Genomic DNA, 15,621 nt, shown 5'->3' on the forward strand with positions numbered 1-15,621 from the left:
GATCCCTTTGCTCAAAGATCGTAGCTTGGGGCACTGCATCAGGTGAGACGAGGCACCTTCTTACGCAACACTCTCTCTCTCCTTCACTAACTCCGCTAATATCGCAGATATTATGATCTTCTGAACCCTTATTATAGTGAATTTTCTTCTTCTGTTTGTTAGCGAGATGTTTTGCTTGTCTTTTCCTCTTTGGCATGATGAAATTCTTGCTGAAACAAAGAAAAACAGACGTAAAATCAAGCGTATGTCAGAGGTGAAATTGAATGTGTACTCTCTCATTTTTCTGCTTGCACTGAAGGCTGTAGTATAAAGATACCTTCCCATCTTGTGACTCATGGAATCTTTACAGATGCCATTGCTCACAAATAATTTGTTTGATAATAATGATCAAAATTTACGATAACAGAAGAAATACTGCATTTTCTTGTACGGATCAATGTTTTTGGCTAATAGAGTTACTTTTACTAATTACCCAGTAACTATGAAAGTAAGAGGAATTTTGACAAAATATTTAGTATACACATTCTCCATTGCCATACGAAGCTCCATGAATTATATCACGACCGTTTTTTGCCTTACACCACCATATATGGGGGTACTGGCTGGCCCCCTTAAACAATTAATATCTTGTCTGTAATTGTTGGTTGCAGCTTTGGAAATCTGTGAAATCAAGAGAAAGCTAGAATTTTTAAGAAAAATTACATGCAAATTATTGAAATTAGTCTTGTAAGATTATTCGTATTATCATACGTATATTATTTCATTAGAACATTTAGATTGAAGGTCTTTCTTCATATCAAAAGTTTCTTATCCTGTTGTCAAGAAAGTCTCATTGCTATTTTTATGTTTATTACATTAATGTTAGTGGCTTTTAACCATTTACATTGCAATCTGTTATATTCATGCATATATATTCTATGTTTTCAGGGATGTTAAAGACTTGATCCGTGCTGGTTGTCGGAATCCTGTATTTTGTTCTGTGCATGAACATTCAAAAACAGCAACTCCAAAAACACTGGTGGAAAGCTATGTTGTTTGTGAAGCACATGAGAAATTCAATTTCCTTTGGTCTTTCATTACTTTTCACAAAAAACAGAAAATACTTGTCTTTCTGTCAACATGCAAGCAGGTAATTTATTTGGGGATCATGAATAATGCTAAATCATGATATTGCAATATAAATATGATGTGAAATGTGTATATTGATTTTATTTCCACTACTATAATCATTCTCTTCATGTTCATACATTTTTTAAATTTGTTTGTGAACTTATGGCTGTGGCAACAATAAATTACCTTATTTGTTTACTTTCACTTGTACAGTCGGTATCTGATTTTCATGGGGGATGTGTACCACAACCCTACGCGAATACTTTAAACCCCTCAAAAATCACTAAGAGCTGCCTATTTTGATAGTTTAAACAAAATAAAAATCCTAAAAAATTGCCCATACCTGAGTATTTTAATAGTTTTTATCACAAAAGTGCATTTAGTCATGAAAATGATGTAAAAGTGCAGTAATTAGTGATTAGTTTTCAGTGAAAATATTGAGAATAGGCGAATTTTTCATGAATAATGTATAAATATGTTCCATAGCGGAATCCACGAATTGCGAGACCGTGAATAGGGTGGGGTTGACTACGTATATCATGAGTGCCTATGATATCAAGAAAATTTTGTTTTTAAAGTTGAAGTGAAGGAATAGTGAACTGAGAAAATTTTTAAAAATTATTTTGAGGTAGAGCTAAAATTGTTTGTTAGTATGAATTATGATGGCAATAGAAAATATTGTGATTAGGTCATGTATATAAATAACTAAGCATTATTTGAAGTGGTTCTTGATTTGATAGAAATCAAAACTGCTGTTTATGATTAGATGTTAAATTATGTCAGCATTAATGGTTGAAGGAAAGTTGAACTTTATATACATATTAATTATTATTTAATATGGGAAGAGTTGCATATAATACTGTGCTGAATGCGAGAGAAACCTCAAGATGCATCTTTAAATATTTAATACATTATCCACTCCTGTAGGTGGAGTCCATATTACATATTGGTGAAGATTTAATTGTAAATTTTGAACTGCATTTTTTTTAATCCAAGCATTACTTTTTTAGCTCAGTTACATGTGCTATGTGGAGCTCTTCGGAATTTTAGTTGTATTGTTCTGTAGGAAATACATTGTTTTATCTGTACTAATAAATTTTGTCTTATTTTAGGTCAAATACATCTACAATATATTTTGTAAGCTTCAGCCGGGCTTGTCTGTGATGGGACTGCATGGTAATATGAAACAGCTAAAACGGATGGCTATGTATGAACAGTTTTGTCGCAAAAAGTGTGCTGTCCTTTTTGCTACTGATGTTGCTGCTCGTGGTTTAGGTAAGTGAATTTGATATTGTATCATTGATTCATGGTACAGTAAACCTACCATATTCGCTAGGGTTGCACCCCAGACAAGCCCCCCCCCCCCCCCCCTTGCACATGCAAATAGCTAAAATCAGTTAATACTTAAACCCTTTAAAAATGCTTACAACTGCCTATATTGATAGTTCAAACAAGAAAAACCCTGTAAAAATGCTTAAAACTTAATATTATAATAGTTTTATCACAAAAAGTGCACTTAGTCACAAAAATAATATAAAAATATAGTAATTTGTGAATATTGCTCACTAAAAAATACTGTTAATAGGCAAATTTCTCCCAAATAATGGGTAGATATGGTCCAAAGAGAAATCCACAAATAGGTGAGTGCGAATCTCGAGAACGCGAATACGGGGGTTGACTGTATTAACTTTAAAAGCTTAGGTTGAGGTGCGACTTTTTATTGAGATTAGTGTTGGATTTCTGCGAACCTGTTACTAAAGGAAGCAAAGTTATGTATGTGCAATAGTCTTGTACATGAAATGCAGGTGTACAAAGTAAGAGAAAGGCATTCTGTTATCAAAGAAATTGTGGAAGTCATTGCAAAATATTTTGGTTCTGAATTTTTGGCGTATACAGTTGTATAACATAGCTGCTTCCCAGGAAAGAGTGCTTAGCCCAACCCCTTGATCCTTTCTTTACCACAAAGGATTTTATAGTAGCACAGAGACTGGGATGCATCTGATACTAGTCATTAACATTGCAGGTCAGCTTTGCAATTTTGATTATCTCCATTGAGAAAGAAGCCTATTCACATTTGTGTAATGGTATTTAGCTAATATTATGACCATGGTTAAAGCTTAAGTGTATTTATTGGCACCTTTGACCCCTGTGCCAGAGCTCTAGAAATTTTGATCAGTCAGTATGTTACCTGATATGATTAATAAGACTGTATGGTTAAAGTACAGTAGTGCCTCAGGATACAAAATTAATCCATTCCGAAGCGGTCTTTGTAACCTGATTTTTTCGTATCTCGAACCACGTTTTACATGTAAATTGCCTAATTCGTTCCAAGCCCTACAAAAACCCCACAGAAAATTTTATAATAAAGCTAAATTGACCAATAAAAAATTAAATACAACAATTTGAACCATTCAATACCTAACATAACCTATACTGTAAATAAAGTGTATTAGTGTACATGGTACAAGAAATACTGTACTTACATATGTAGTATGTGTAACCTTACCTTTCGAGTGAGGCAATGTCCGAAAGTGGCAACAGAGGAGGAGGACAAATTGCAGAAAACATGAACACTTAACTTTATGAAACACATTCAAAAATGGCAGAAAACATTAACACTAAGCTTTACGAAACACATTAACAAATGGCAGAAAACATTAACACTTCTTTAAAAAAAACTTAAAATTAAATTTTTTTTTTCTTTTTTAATTTTCACATTTTTTTTACTTTATTACACTGCATTTTTTTTTTTTTTTTTTTTTTTTTTTTTACAAAATTTCAATTTCTTCACCAATTTCAACTTTCTGTTTTTTCGTATCACTTGGATCTTCCTGTTTGCTTACTACTAGTAAAGGCCTCTTTAAAAAATAACTATCCAAGGAGGATTGCTTCTGCTTGCTTTTCACAATGTTCCTGAAACGACTCAGGCAAACGTCATCGAACTGCGCAAGCATACAACCTGTGTAAGCCTTTTTGGTGTGTCTCCTTTCTACAAATGATTGCACTTTATGAAAAGCAGCTAGAGCATCCTTAATTTCTGCCGTTGTCATAGTGTCCTCCTCCTCCTCCTCCTCCTCGCTGCTACTAGAGAACTCTTCTTGAACGACGTTATGTTGCATGGCCTCCGACTCCTTCAGGTCATCTGTCGTAAGCTCCTCTTGGTGTTCCTGGAGAAGGTCATTGATGTTGTCCTCGTCGACGACCAGCCCTATGGACTTGCCGAGTGCAACGATCTCGTCAAGATCTGGTTGCAGGACAGTTTCAGGATCGTCAACTGTTTCTGAATCTGCACCAGCTTTGCCCACATCGAATCCCTTGAAGTCTTGGGTGGATACGGCATCAGGTCAGAGTTTCCTTCACAAAGAATTCAAGCCTGCCAAGCTTGATCGATGAGTCAGATGCATATCACGATATCGAAATGCTCCTTCCAAAGTTCACGCAAGGTGAAGTTTGTGGTATCGGTGATGTTAAAACATCTCTTGAAAAGATGTTTTGTGTACAGCTTCTTGAAGTTCGATATCACTTGCTGGTCCATGGGGTGGAGGAGAGGGGTAGTGTTAGGCAGAAGATAAAGAACCTTGATAAAAAAATACTCCGCTAGGATATCTTCCTCGAGGCCAGGAGGGTGAGCAGGGGCATTGTCCAACAACAGCAGACATTTCAGAGGGAGGAGGAGCTTCTCTTCCAAGAATTTCTTCACTGTTGGGCCGAAACACAGGTTTACCCACTCGGTGAACAAAAGTCTCTTTACCCAGGCTTTCTCATTAGCCCTCCACATCACTGGAAGCTTCTCTTTTATAACTTTTTGGGCCATGAAGACTCGAGGAGTCTTGGAATGATAGGCAAGTAGGGGCTTCACCTTACAATCCCCCCGGGCTTGTGCCCGGGTAGCTTCTTCTCCTCCTTTGTGATGTACGTCCGACGAGGCATTTCTTTCCAAAAATGGTCAGTCTTGTCACAGCTGAAGACTTGCTGAGAGCTGTAGCCTTCCTTGATCGTCATCCCGTCGAATGTCTTAATAAAGGCTTTGACCGCTTTCGTGTCAGAGCTGCCAGCCTCCCCATGCCACACCACTGAATGGGTGCCAGTCCGTTTACGGAATTTATCAAACCACCCACGAGAAGCCTTGAAGTCTGGGGTTGGCGTCGATGTCCCTTCTCCTCCGTCGTCTTCGGCCTGGGCAATCAGATCACCGAAAATACCGTTGGCCTTGTGGCAGATTGCCATCTCGGTTATCATATCGCCAGCGATTTCTTTGTCTTTAATCCATGCAAGTAGCAGCCTCTCCATCTCATCATGCATGTGGCTCCTCTTGTTGGACAAATTTGCCACGCCCCTGGAAGGTGTAGCTGCTTAAGGATGGTGCCTATTGTTGACGGATTTCGGCCGTATTCCTTAGCGATCACACTCAACCGCATGCCAGCTTCATACTTCTTAAGTATCTCCATCTGAGTCTCCATAGAAAGCATCCTCTTCTTTCTGTGAACTTCAGCAACATTCTTGGGACCCATGGCTAATTAAGTTGATTAAGTTCACACACAACACGATAAAGTATACGTACAAGTAGAAAGTGAAATCACTAACACGAATTTACGTTAACTAATGAAATACGTATATGTGAATGAACGAATTCCGCGTGCGTACAATAACGCTGATGCGACAAAGTGGCCGAACGACGCCTTTACGTAGAGGCATGTTGGGATAGATGCTGACCAATAGGAGAGCAGGATCTTACGGCAGTGACTAGCATCAGGAACCAATGGGAGAGTGGGAGGATGGTGGCGAGTCTACTAAGTTAGCGGCGCGTGAGTTTTAAAATTGTTCTCAGCGGTCCCGGAGAATCTCGGACATTACAGTACACCTTTTCGTAACCTGAATTATTTTTGTATACAGAAGCAAAAAAATCTTCGTCTTTGCTTTCGTAACTTGGATTTTTCGTAAGTAGAGACTTTTGTATGTCAAGGTTCCACTGTAATTGCCATCTAAAAGGCAACAGCATAAAATATCTGGATTTATGTTAATCCCAACCCCAAGAAGACACTAAATTGAATGAGACAATCAGATGTTATGGGCCTGACTCTTGTAGAGAGGGATACCGGGATGTCCAAACATACAATCTATGTAGATAAATCCAAACCCCAGCTGACTCACACAATTTCTTGGAAAGCTTCTGCAAATAAAAAGATAAATTATTTTATGAATATATTTTATAACAATTACTTTTAAAGAATGTTAAGATAGCCATCGAAAAGATGAAAGCAGTATAGCCCTGGACCATCAGGAATAAGAAACAGTTTATTAAAAGCTGGAGAACCAGTCATTTGTAAGCTGAACAGATCTCATATGGCAGGGAATATGATGAGAAGAGAAGGGAAAAATAGCGTGGTAATAATACTATGTACAGAGGAGTATGAGATACGTCAGTTTGAAAACTAGAGGAGTAAAATTGTTTGAACATACCAAGATAATATTGGAGAAAGTGTTAGAGGAAGACTGAAATTGAGAAAGAGGAATTTGAATCAATACTAGGGAATCAAAAGTTATAGTAGTGGAAAGGAAGGGTGAAAGTAGAGTTGGGGAGTGGCTATATAAAAGCTGGATGAGTGGTGTAATAGTGGATCCAACAACTGATGGTGTTGCAAGAGGTGTTTTGTATTAAAAGATATGGACACAGGGAGTAAGATATTTTGATGTCCAAAAATCTTATGTTGAGAAAATGGAGAAGAGATTGAGGCTTATCATGTCATGTTGGAAGATTAGTTCTATGAAGAGATGAAAAGATGTTAATTTAGAAACACACTGGACTGAGAGACAGGTATTGAGAGGGCAGTAATAAAAAAGAATAGCAGAAGTGTGAATGAAATTGACAGCAATTGCTAGACTAGTGGTACAACTTGATATGGCAATAATAACCAAAGCAAAAAATACTATCCATGTTAAAGAGTAACAGAACCAATGAAGAGGTTTTAAAGAATTATAACTTCTTCAAAATGCAAAGATTCATGACTGGAATGCAGTGAGCAGATGCTATTAAAATGAGGAAGTTGCAGAAAGTTTCAGTATCAAGTGGCAAGAGTGCAGACTTTGGTATATGATGAAAGCTGGAGTAATATTTGTTTATCAGAAAATATATATATAATGCATTAGGAAGTCCCATAAAATCATGTAAAGGTCATAAGTGAAATCCCAGACTGGAAGGCAAATGAGAGAGTATAAGGCAGAAGAAAGTAGGGTACAGTAATTTCCAATTTAAAACCATAAAGGTAAAATATTAGTTTGTTGATAGTGTTTAGATGTAATTCACACTGTTCTTGTATTGTATGTATTGTAATGATTGTTGTAAGTATATTCTTTTACTTGGCAGACATACCAGCTGTTCATTGGGTTGTACAAGCAGATTGTCCAGAAGATGTAACAACCTATATTCATCGTGCCGGAAGAACTGCCCGTTATTCTATGGCAGGAGAGGCCCTTTTGATATTAACACCATCAGAAGAGAAAGCTATGGTGGCTAATCTTAAAGCAAAAAATATTCCAATAGAGAAGATATTGTAAGTATGAAGTGCTTTGCCTTTGGTCTAAATTTTATATTCCATTCCATTCCTTGCTGAAAGTGGTCATATCTAAGGTTGGTCTTCTTTTGGTGGATCTTAAGGAAGTTTCTTGCAATGGTAGAAGAGATTCCTATCCATCTAGGAAGTTAAGGCAGTCTCTGAGCTATCCCAGGCAGAGATCACTATTGTTTGGTGTGAAAGTTTAGCGATTAGTTGACTAGCGAGGTGTGCCAGGTTTGGAGAAGTTTGAGGATGTCTGTGTAATGAACATTGATGGTATAGACCACATTGTGCTCATTCTTCAGCAAGATCAATCCCCTTATGATGATATCGCAGACTGGATTTTTATATCTTGGTGATAGGAAGGCAACCAAAATATTGCGAGGTTTTCTTCACAACAGAACCAAAACAAGATGTTGAAATTTAGGAGGCGTTTGATGGGTCAGTTAGAGCAGCAGTTGCCAACTGGTGGGCCATGAGTAAATTTTGATGGTCCGCTGAAAAATTGGGACATTATTTAAATTTTTACATTTTCTTAATCCTCTTCTGGCAACCCTGATACAAATTGCGCAGAAGACAGAGAACAGTGTTGCCAATTTACCATTTTTAATGCTAGATTTAGCATTTTAGGGCAGTTTTGCATAAAAAATTTGAATCCGGCATTTAGCATAAAAAAAATAGCATTAGCTAACCAACACCAATAAATTAAATATTACAAATATTTATGTATTCTAATGTAATCACAATAAATTAAACATTACAAATATGTATGTATTCTAATGTAGTATACATAAAATGCGTATCAAATAAATGCATTTACCTTTTTGTTTTAAATTCATATTAGTGGTCCGGCAAATTTAAAATTATACATTTAGTGGTCCATGAAGTTTGAAAGGTTTGCGACCACTGAGATAGAGGGTAAAGGTATAAGACGAGGGCATAGCAATCGTGTAGTAATACCACTTTTTTTTCATTTACCTGATATCAAGCCCTGGAGATTCTACAAAAATACAGGTTGCTCTAACTGGTATAGTATTAATCTCCAGCCAAGTGCATTTGCTCTTCCTTTTCTTGGCCATATGTAAACTCCTCACTGGAAGATATAAGTTCAAAAGTTTTAATGAGAAATGCTACTTATGAATAAATGGGCAGAGTGGGTACTGTGGGCTACTAGTACTCCTCCGTTGGAAGTTCAAAGTTCTGGTTTCTGGGGAGTTATCCAGGCAAACCATCTCATTGCTTGTCTAGGTTGTGTCTCTGTTTTGAGAGTCTTCTATGATATACAGGCGGTCCCCGGGTTACGACGGTTCCGGCTTACGACGTTCCGAGGTTACGACGCTTTTTCTTAAATATTCAATGGAAAAATCCGTCCTGGGTTACGACGCTTGTTCCGAGGTTACGACGCTGACGCTTCCGACGCTCCGAGTTAACGACGCTTTTAAAAAACGCATACTATGATAAAAATCCTTTATAGTTTAGCACAGTATATTAATAAAAATAAGTTTCTGGTTAGATTACAACAAAAATTTTGAGGTTATGATGATTTTCAACACTTTTTATGTCGTATTTTTCGAAGTTTTTTAGTGACGCCTCATATGCGGAACTAGTTTCCGAGCGAATGAATACATACTAGCTTGCGGTGCGCAAAGTTTACATATAACAGTCCAAAAGCGCAAATAATGAAAAAATCATTGCTTGTTTCCAGTAATAATAACAAAACGAAGTTTCTGGTTAGATTGCAACGCAAATTCCAAGTATCCAAAGAGAGACATTATCCAGTAATTTGATCAGAGAGAGAGAGAGAAGAGAGAGAGAGAGAGGAAGAGAGATAGAGAGCGAGAGAGAGAGAGAGGCGTAGAGAGAGAGAGAGAGGCGTCTTCCGACGCTCCGAGTTAAGGACAGAGAAGTGTTCGTTTCATTAAACGGCCTCTGACTCATGCCAGTAAATGTTTTGTTGATACTAATAATATAAGCCTATTTAAAGATAAGTTTACTTTAATTAGTCTATATGATCCGTAAATAGTAATCAACTGTTCTTGTAGCCCTCAAGATTTGGCAAAATCGAAGTATCCAAAGAGAGACATTATCCAGTAACTGGAACCTTGACATATGAATTTAATTTGTTCCGTTACCATCGTCGTATATCAAAACAGTTGTATCTCAAAGCATTTTTTCCCATTAAAAATAATGTAATATGTATTAATCCGTTCTAGCGCTATGAAACCACACCTAAACACAGCTAAATTACATATACACAATTTATACACAAATAAACGAGTAATAACACACACAATGATAAAATAACATAGCAATGTGATAAATGATAATAAATGTTAATAAAATCAATTAAAAAAAAAGAAAGGAATTTTACTTACCACAACGAAAGATGACGTGAGGCTAGCAGGGGGAGGAGGTAGGGAAGGGTGGCAGGAACAATTTGTTCTTTTTTTATTTACGTATGTACACTAATAACTACGTAATAAACACAAATGAAATAACATTGCTAAACTAATTTTTATTTATTTTTTTTAATCAGTTCGTAGTTTAGAAATAATGGTGATGCCTTTTGAAGGTTTTTATAGCTTCCTTCTGCTTGATGATCGTGGATATTGTAGAAGGATTTCGACCATACTCGTTTGCCAAATCGACGATAAGAACGCCACGTTCATGCTTTGCTATAATTTCATGTTTTGCTTCCATCGAAATCATTTTCTTGGGTTTTTTCTTATCACCTGCTTTGTCTTTAGCTTTGAGACCCATGGTTAATAATAAAATAGACAAAATAACACGAAAAATAGGCGCAAATACAACGAACTAAACAACGACGTGTTAACATGCAGCACCAACAAACAAACAGACTGAACGCCATTTATCGGTCGCCTATACAACTAACACTCATCGCAAAATCATGTCTCAAATATTTCGTTGTATATCAAAGCTTATATTTTCGCAAATTTTCTGTTGTATCTCAAAACATTCGTATATTAGGGCAATCGTATGTCAAGGTTCCAGTGTAATTTGATCAGAGAGAGAGAGAGAGAGAGAGAGACGCCTTGGCAACAATGGTCTCGGAGATTGACGTAACGTTTATTTTCTGAACAGATAGGACAAAGAAGTGTTCGTTTCATTAAACGGCCTCTGACTCATGGCAGGAAATGTTTTGTTGATACTAATATATAAGCCTATTTAAAGATACGTTTACTTTAATTAGTCTATATGATACGTAAATAGTTATCAGCTGTTCTTGTAGCCCTCAAGATTTGGCAAAATCACTCCAGGTTGTACATAAAACTTCAAGAATGTAGTGTCACCAGAGGATTACAATAGTTTTTACCTTCAAGAACCAACATTCTTTTATGAAAATAACTCCAGGTTGTACATAAAACTACAGGAAACAACATGTAGTGTAACCAAAGGATTACAAGTAAGGTTTTTATAACTTTTTATTAGTTTAAGACATATTTCCAAGCGTCGTTCCGGCTTACGACGATTTTCGGCTTACGACGCGTCTCAAGAACGGAACCCCCGTCGTAACCCGGGGACTGCCTGTACTCCTTTCTAACATAGTTGGAAGAGATGATTGATTATATATAAGTTTAGTCAGTGTTATTTTATTTTTATTTTCTGTGTTGGTGAAATGTGGGCATTGTTCAATGTATTGGAAATGTGTTTGATTTTTAGAAAATGTCTTGATTTATTTAAGTTGTGTTGTAACGTAAGGATGTGACGCCATAGAAGACAAGATGGAGGCAGCGTGGGGTGGAAAGGTAAAGAGGAGGCACGGATCTGGGGTTTGGTATGGTAGGAGAGAGCTCTCAGTCTTATAGAAATATATGGGTTGTAAGTTATGTTTTATACAAAGTCTTAAGCTGGACTGGATAATACTGGGACCGAGGAACGTGAACAGGTGGGTAGATTACAGGATTGTTACAAATAGGAAAGATTTAGCTAGGAAAATATTGAAAATATTCTAATCTTATGTCTTCATTGAATTTCAAATATAACAGTACCGTATATTTCGGCGTATAAGTCGACCCTTTAGCCCCAAAAAATCATGCCAAAATTAGGGGGTCGACTTATCTAACAGTAACAAAAAGTGAATCTTTATTATTTTGGCATATCGGTACAGGAATCCAGGCTTTACAGTTGGCTAATAACAATGACAGCCCTGTTGAGGTAACTATACGTAAATACCAGTATTAAAAACATTTCACACTGTAATACGACAATAATAATGCATTAGAACATCCATTACCTTAAATAAAATGAAAAAAAATCAAAGTAACTTGAAGAAACCCCAATCGCACAGCAAGTGTAAACATTGTGTAGTCATTTGTAGTACCGTAGTTGAGAAGGATGCGTTCACTCTGACAGTTTTGTATTTACCGGGGTATTGTTCAAAAACATTTATGGTATGAAATCTTTATTTATCACATAAAATAAAATAAAAAAAAATTGTATTTAATGGTAAATATGTATTGAAAATCCTTCAAAATTACTTGAGTCATCGTCACTTGAATTAAACAATTCATCAAACATTAACTTGAGTGGCAGTTTGTACATACATATATACGTAGGCTGTTATGCAACGTTAGTTAGAGCTTTGTTTGTTTACATTACACTCGAGTAACGTATCTTTCGTTTCGTCATTTCTAATCATATTTACAGGTATTCATCTTTTATATGTTACACAGATTTGTTAATATACCGAGTATATTACCTGTATTTCATATGGTAAGTAGAGCAACATATGTACCGTAATAACATTCAGGTTTTTTTATATGATACGTTTTACCCTGCTGCTTATATTGAGCGTATGGTTGGCCTCACATTTTATAGGTCGACTAATATACCCGATATTAGTTAAAATCATAAAAATTTACTCAGAATAGGGGGGTCGACTTATCTTCCGGTCGACTTATACGCCGAAATATACGGTAATTTGCTGATTGTATGGATCAACATCTTTTACCTTGTGGTCTTTTAGAGGATCTCAGTGATGGGTTAGCTTGCATTAGAACTAGAGCTGCTTTGCAACATTTGAGTTTAGTACTGTCACATCTCCAGTTTCCCTCTTGGAGATTGGAGGGGGCGGGGCAATTGGTGGGAGATGGTTAGTGTCATCAGTACACTTCATCTGGTCCACTGTGGGCATCACTTAACATTCTTTGCAGTATCCCTTCAGCCCCTAGATGGAACCTCAGTCATTCCTTTTACTCAACCTTTGTTCACGTTCTCTTTCTTCAATCTTACTTTCCACCTTCTAACAATTTTTTCCTCTTGTTACACCATTAAAACATTTTTACTCTCAATTTCCTCTTCAGTGCTGAATGACCCAGCGCTTGGTCTTTGGCCCAGATTTTATGTTCCATTCTGTTCCATTTCATCTCCATTTTCCTGGAAACCAGTACCATATGGTTTCTGTCATACCTCGTGATCTTTCTACAATAAAGTCTTTTTGGTAGTAAATAATGAGTGTGTATTTATTGAACATAAAACTCAGCCTAAACTGTTGCTTTTTAAATATTTTATTCCCTACTAAAGATTTTTAGGGGTCAGGGAGGATTTATTTTATAGCTATATATAACTGAAATATTACTATATATTGTCCTGCATGATGAATATGACTCAGTTTTACTAATTTTATTGATTCATTATTTCAGTGTTGATACAAATAAGCAGCGCAGTATTAATGTCAAAGTGGAAATTGTGTTAACAAAGTACAGAGAGTTGAAAGAAGATGCAGTTCGAGCATTTAAGGCATATATAAAGCATATAGCACAAATGAGAGACAAAAAAGTATTTAATGTGCTTTCCGTTGATCGTGACGCATATGCATGGTGAGTATTGATTGTGTTGGGCACTTCCTGTTTTTGTTTTTTACAGCAATATTTTTATGTTTCATCTCCTAGTTAAAAAAGAATAGCTTTTAAAAATCTTTCTTACTTTGAAATGGTCACTGTATAGCAGTGGGAAAATGGTATGTTTAAATGCCAGAATTTTTTTTCTGCAACTCAATCAAGCCTTTCCTAAACTTTCCATACCATCTTCCTTCGTCATATTATATGTCCTTTTGACAACCTGTTCTCTCCTATACTGTCATTATGACCACATTATCTCGAGAATCATATCTTCATCTGTTTTAGACTTTTGACAAAATCTTAATCTTAGTCTGGGTTTCTTTCACTTGATATGCTTTACTCCACGTATGCCTTACGCCCAAGTGGGCATCCTTTTGGGTTCAGACTTGACAGCTTCCACTGAGGATGCTATCCTCTTGGATAAGCCCTTGACAACTCCACAGAATTTCCATTTTACCAGATGCCAGGTCTAGTTAACATTATAAATGAGCGGGTTGCTCTACACATGCTTGATAGATCTCCTGGGTGTGAAACCTTTGGAATGTTTTGATAGCTATGTCTTGCCCACAGTTATTGAATCCAGCAGAGGAAGATTTCAGTGAAGGGTTCTTGAGGGAAATGTACATGATTGCCAATTTGAATGATGGCCTATTCCCCTTTCAAGCAGCATCCTGAAGAAGCAGGGTACCATTTTGAAACATATGACCACCCTTGTCCTCCAATTTCAAGATCCAGAGGATAGCTGACATTATGGAACACATCTTTCCTATCCAGCTTGTTAGGGAGATTACAGAGAGAATGATTTTACGTATTAGCCTGGCCTTGAGAGAGGCTATATACGTAAACGGAAATAATTGAGGGAGGACAGGAGGAAATTAACCCTTAAACGCCGACTGGACGTATTTTACGTCGACATTTTTTGTCTCTCGGGTGCCGACTGGACGTATTTTACGTCGACATACAAAAGTTTTTTTTAAAAATTCGCGGAAAAATACTTTTAGGCCTACCAGCCGAAAACTCTTGAATCACGCGCCTTGGGGGATGCTGGGAGTTCACGGATCAAGGTGTTGTTTTGTTTACAATCGTTACGCAGGCACGCAAGCGCGAATTTCTTTCTTGCCGCACTAAAAAGTATCTGTGACACATCTCGGAAATTATTTCGTCACTTTGACATAATTGTTTTACCATTTTAAATTAGCCGTTACATGGAGTATTATATATGAAAATGTGCGCATTTTTATGTAGAATACAACAAAAAAATACTCATGATTGTAGCTTTTATCAGTTTTGAGATATTTTCATATAAATAACGATAAGTGCCAAAATTTCAACCTTCGGTCAACTTTGACTACCGAAATGGTCGAAAAACGCAATTGTAAGCTAAAACTCTTATATTTTAGTAATATTCAATCATTTACCTTAATTTTGCAACTAATTGGAAGTCTCTAGCACAATATTTCGATTTATGGTGAATTTATGAAAAAACTTTTTCCTTATGTCCACGCGGTAACTCTTCCGAAAATAATCATACATGCGATTGTGGTAATGTTTGCACCATTTTAAATTAGCCGTTACATAAAGTTTTATATATGAAAATGTGCGCAATTTCATGCACAATACAACTAAAAACAACCCATGGTTGTAGCTTTTATCAGTTTTGAAATATTTTCATATAAAAAATGATAAGTGACAAATTTTCAACCTTCGGTCAACTTTGACTCTACCGAAATGGTCGAAAAACGCAATTGTAAGCTAAAACGCTTATATTCTAGTAATATTCAAGCATTTACCTTCATTTTGCAACAGATTGGAAGTCTCTAGCATAATAATTCGATTTATGGTGAATTTATGAAAAAAATAACATTTTCTTTACGTCCGCGCGGCAACTCTTCCGAAAAAATCATGCACGCGATTGTGGTAATGTTTGCACCATTTTAGATTAGCCGTTACATAACGTTTTATATATGAAAATGTGCGCAATTTCATGTAGAATACAACAAAAAATAGTTGAAGGTTGTAGCTTTTCTCATTTTTGAAATATTTGCATATAAATCACGATAAATAGAAAAAAAACCACGTTCGGTCAAATTTGACTC

The 15,621-nt window shown here is 36.4% G+C and overlaps 1 protein-coding gene across 1 annotated transcript in view; it reads left to right on the top strand.

The window, feature by feature from the left end:
* Window positions 1-15,621, top strand: part of LOC135215681 (probable ATP-dependent RNA helicase DDX10) — a 111,983-nt gene that overhangs the window by 45,602 nt on the left and 50,760 nt on the right. The window contains 4 exon segments of the mRNA XM_064250627.1: window positions 928-1,129; window positions 2,223-2,385; window positions 7,475-7,661; window positions 13,328-13,504. Coding sequence (XP_064106697.1) covers window positions 928-1,129; window positions 2,223-2,385; window positions 7,475-7,661; window positions 13,328-13,504 — 729 coding nt within the window.

Source organism: Macrobrachium nipponense, chromosome 5, assembly GCF_015104395.2.
Source record: "Macrobrachium nipponense isolate FS-2020 chromosome 5, ASM1510439v2, whole genome shotgun sequence".
Classification (NCBI taxonomy): domain Eukaryota; kingdom Metazoa; phylum Arthropoda; class Malacostraca; order Decapoda; family Palaemonidae; genus Macrobrachium; species Macrobrachium nipponense.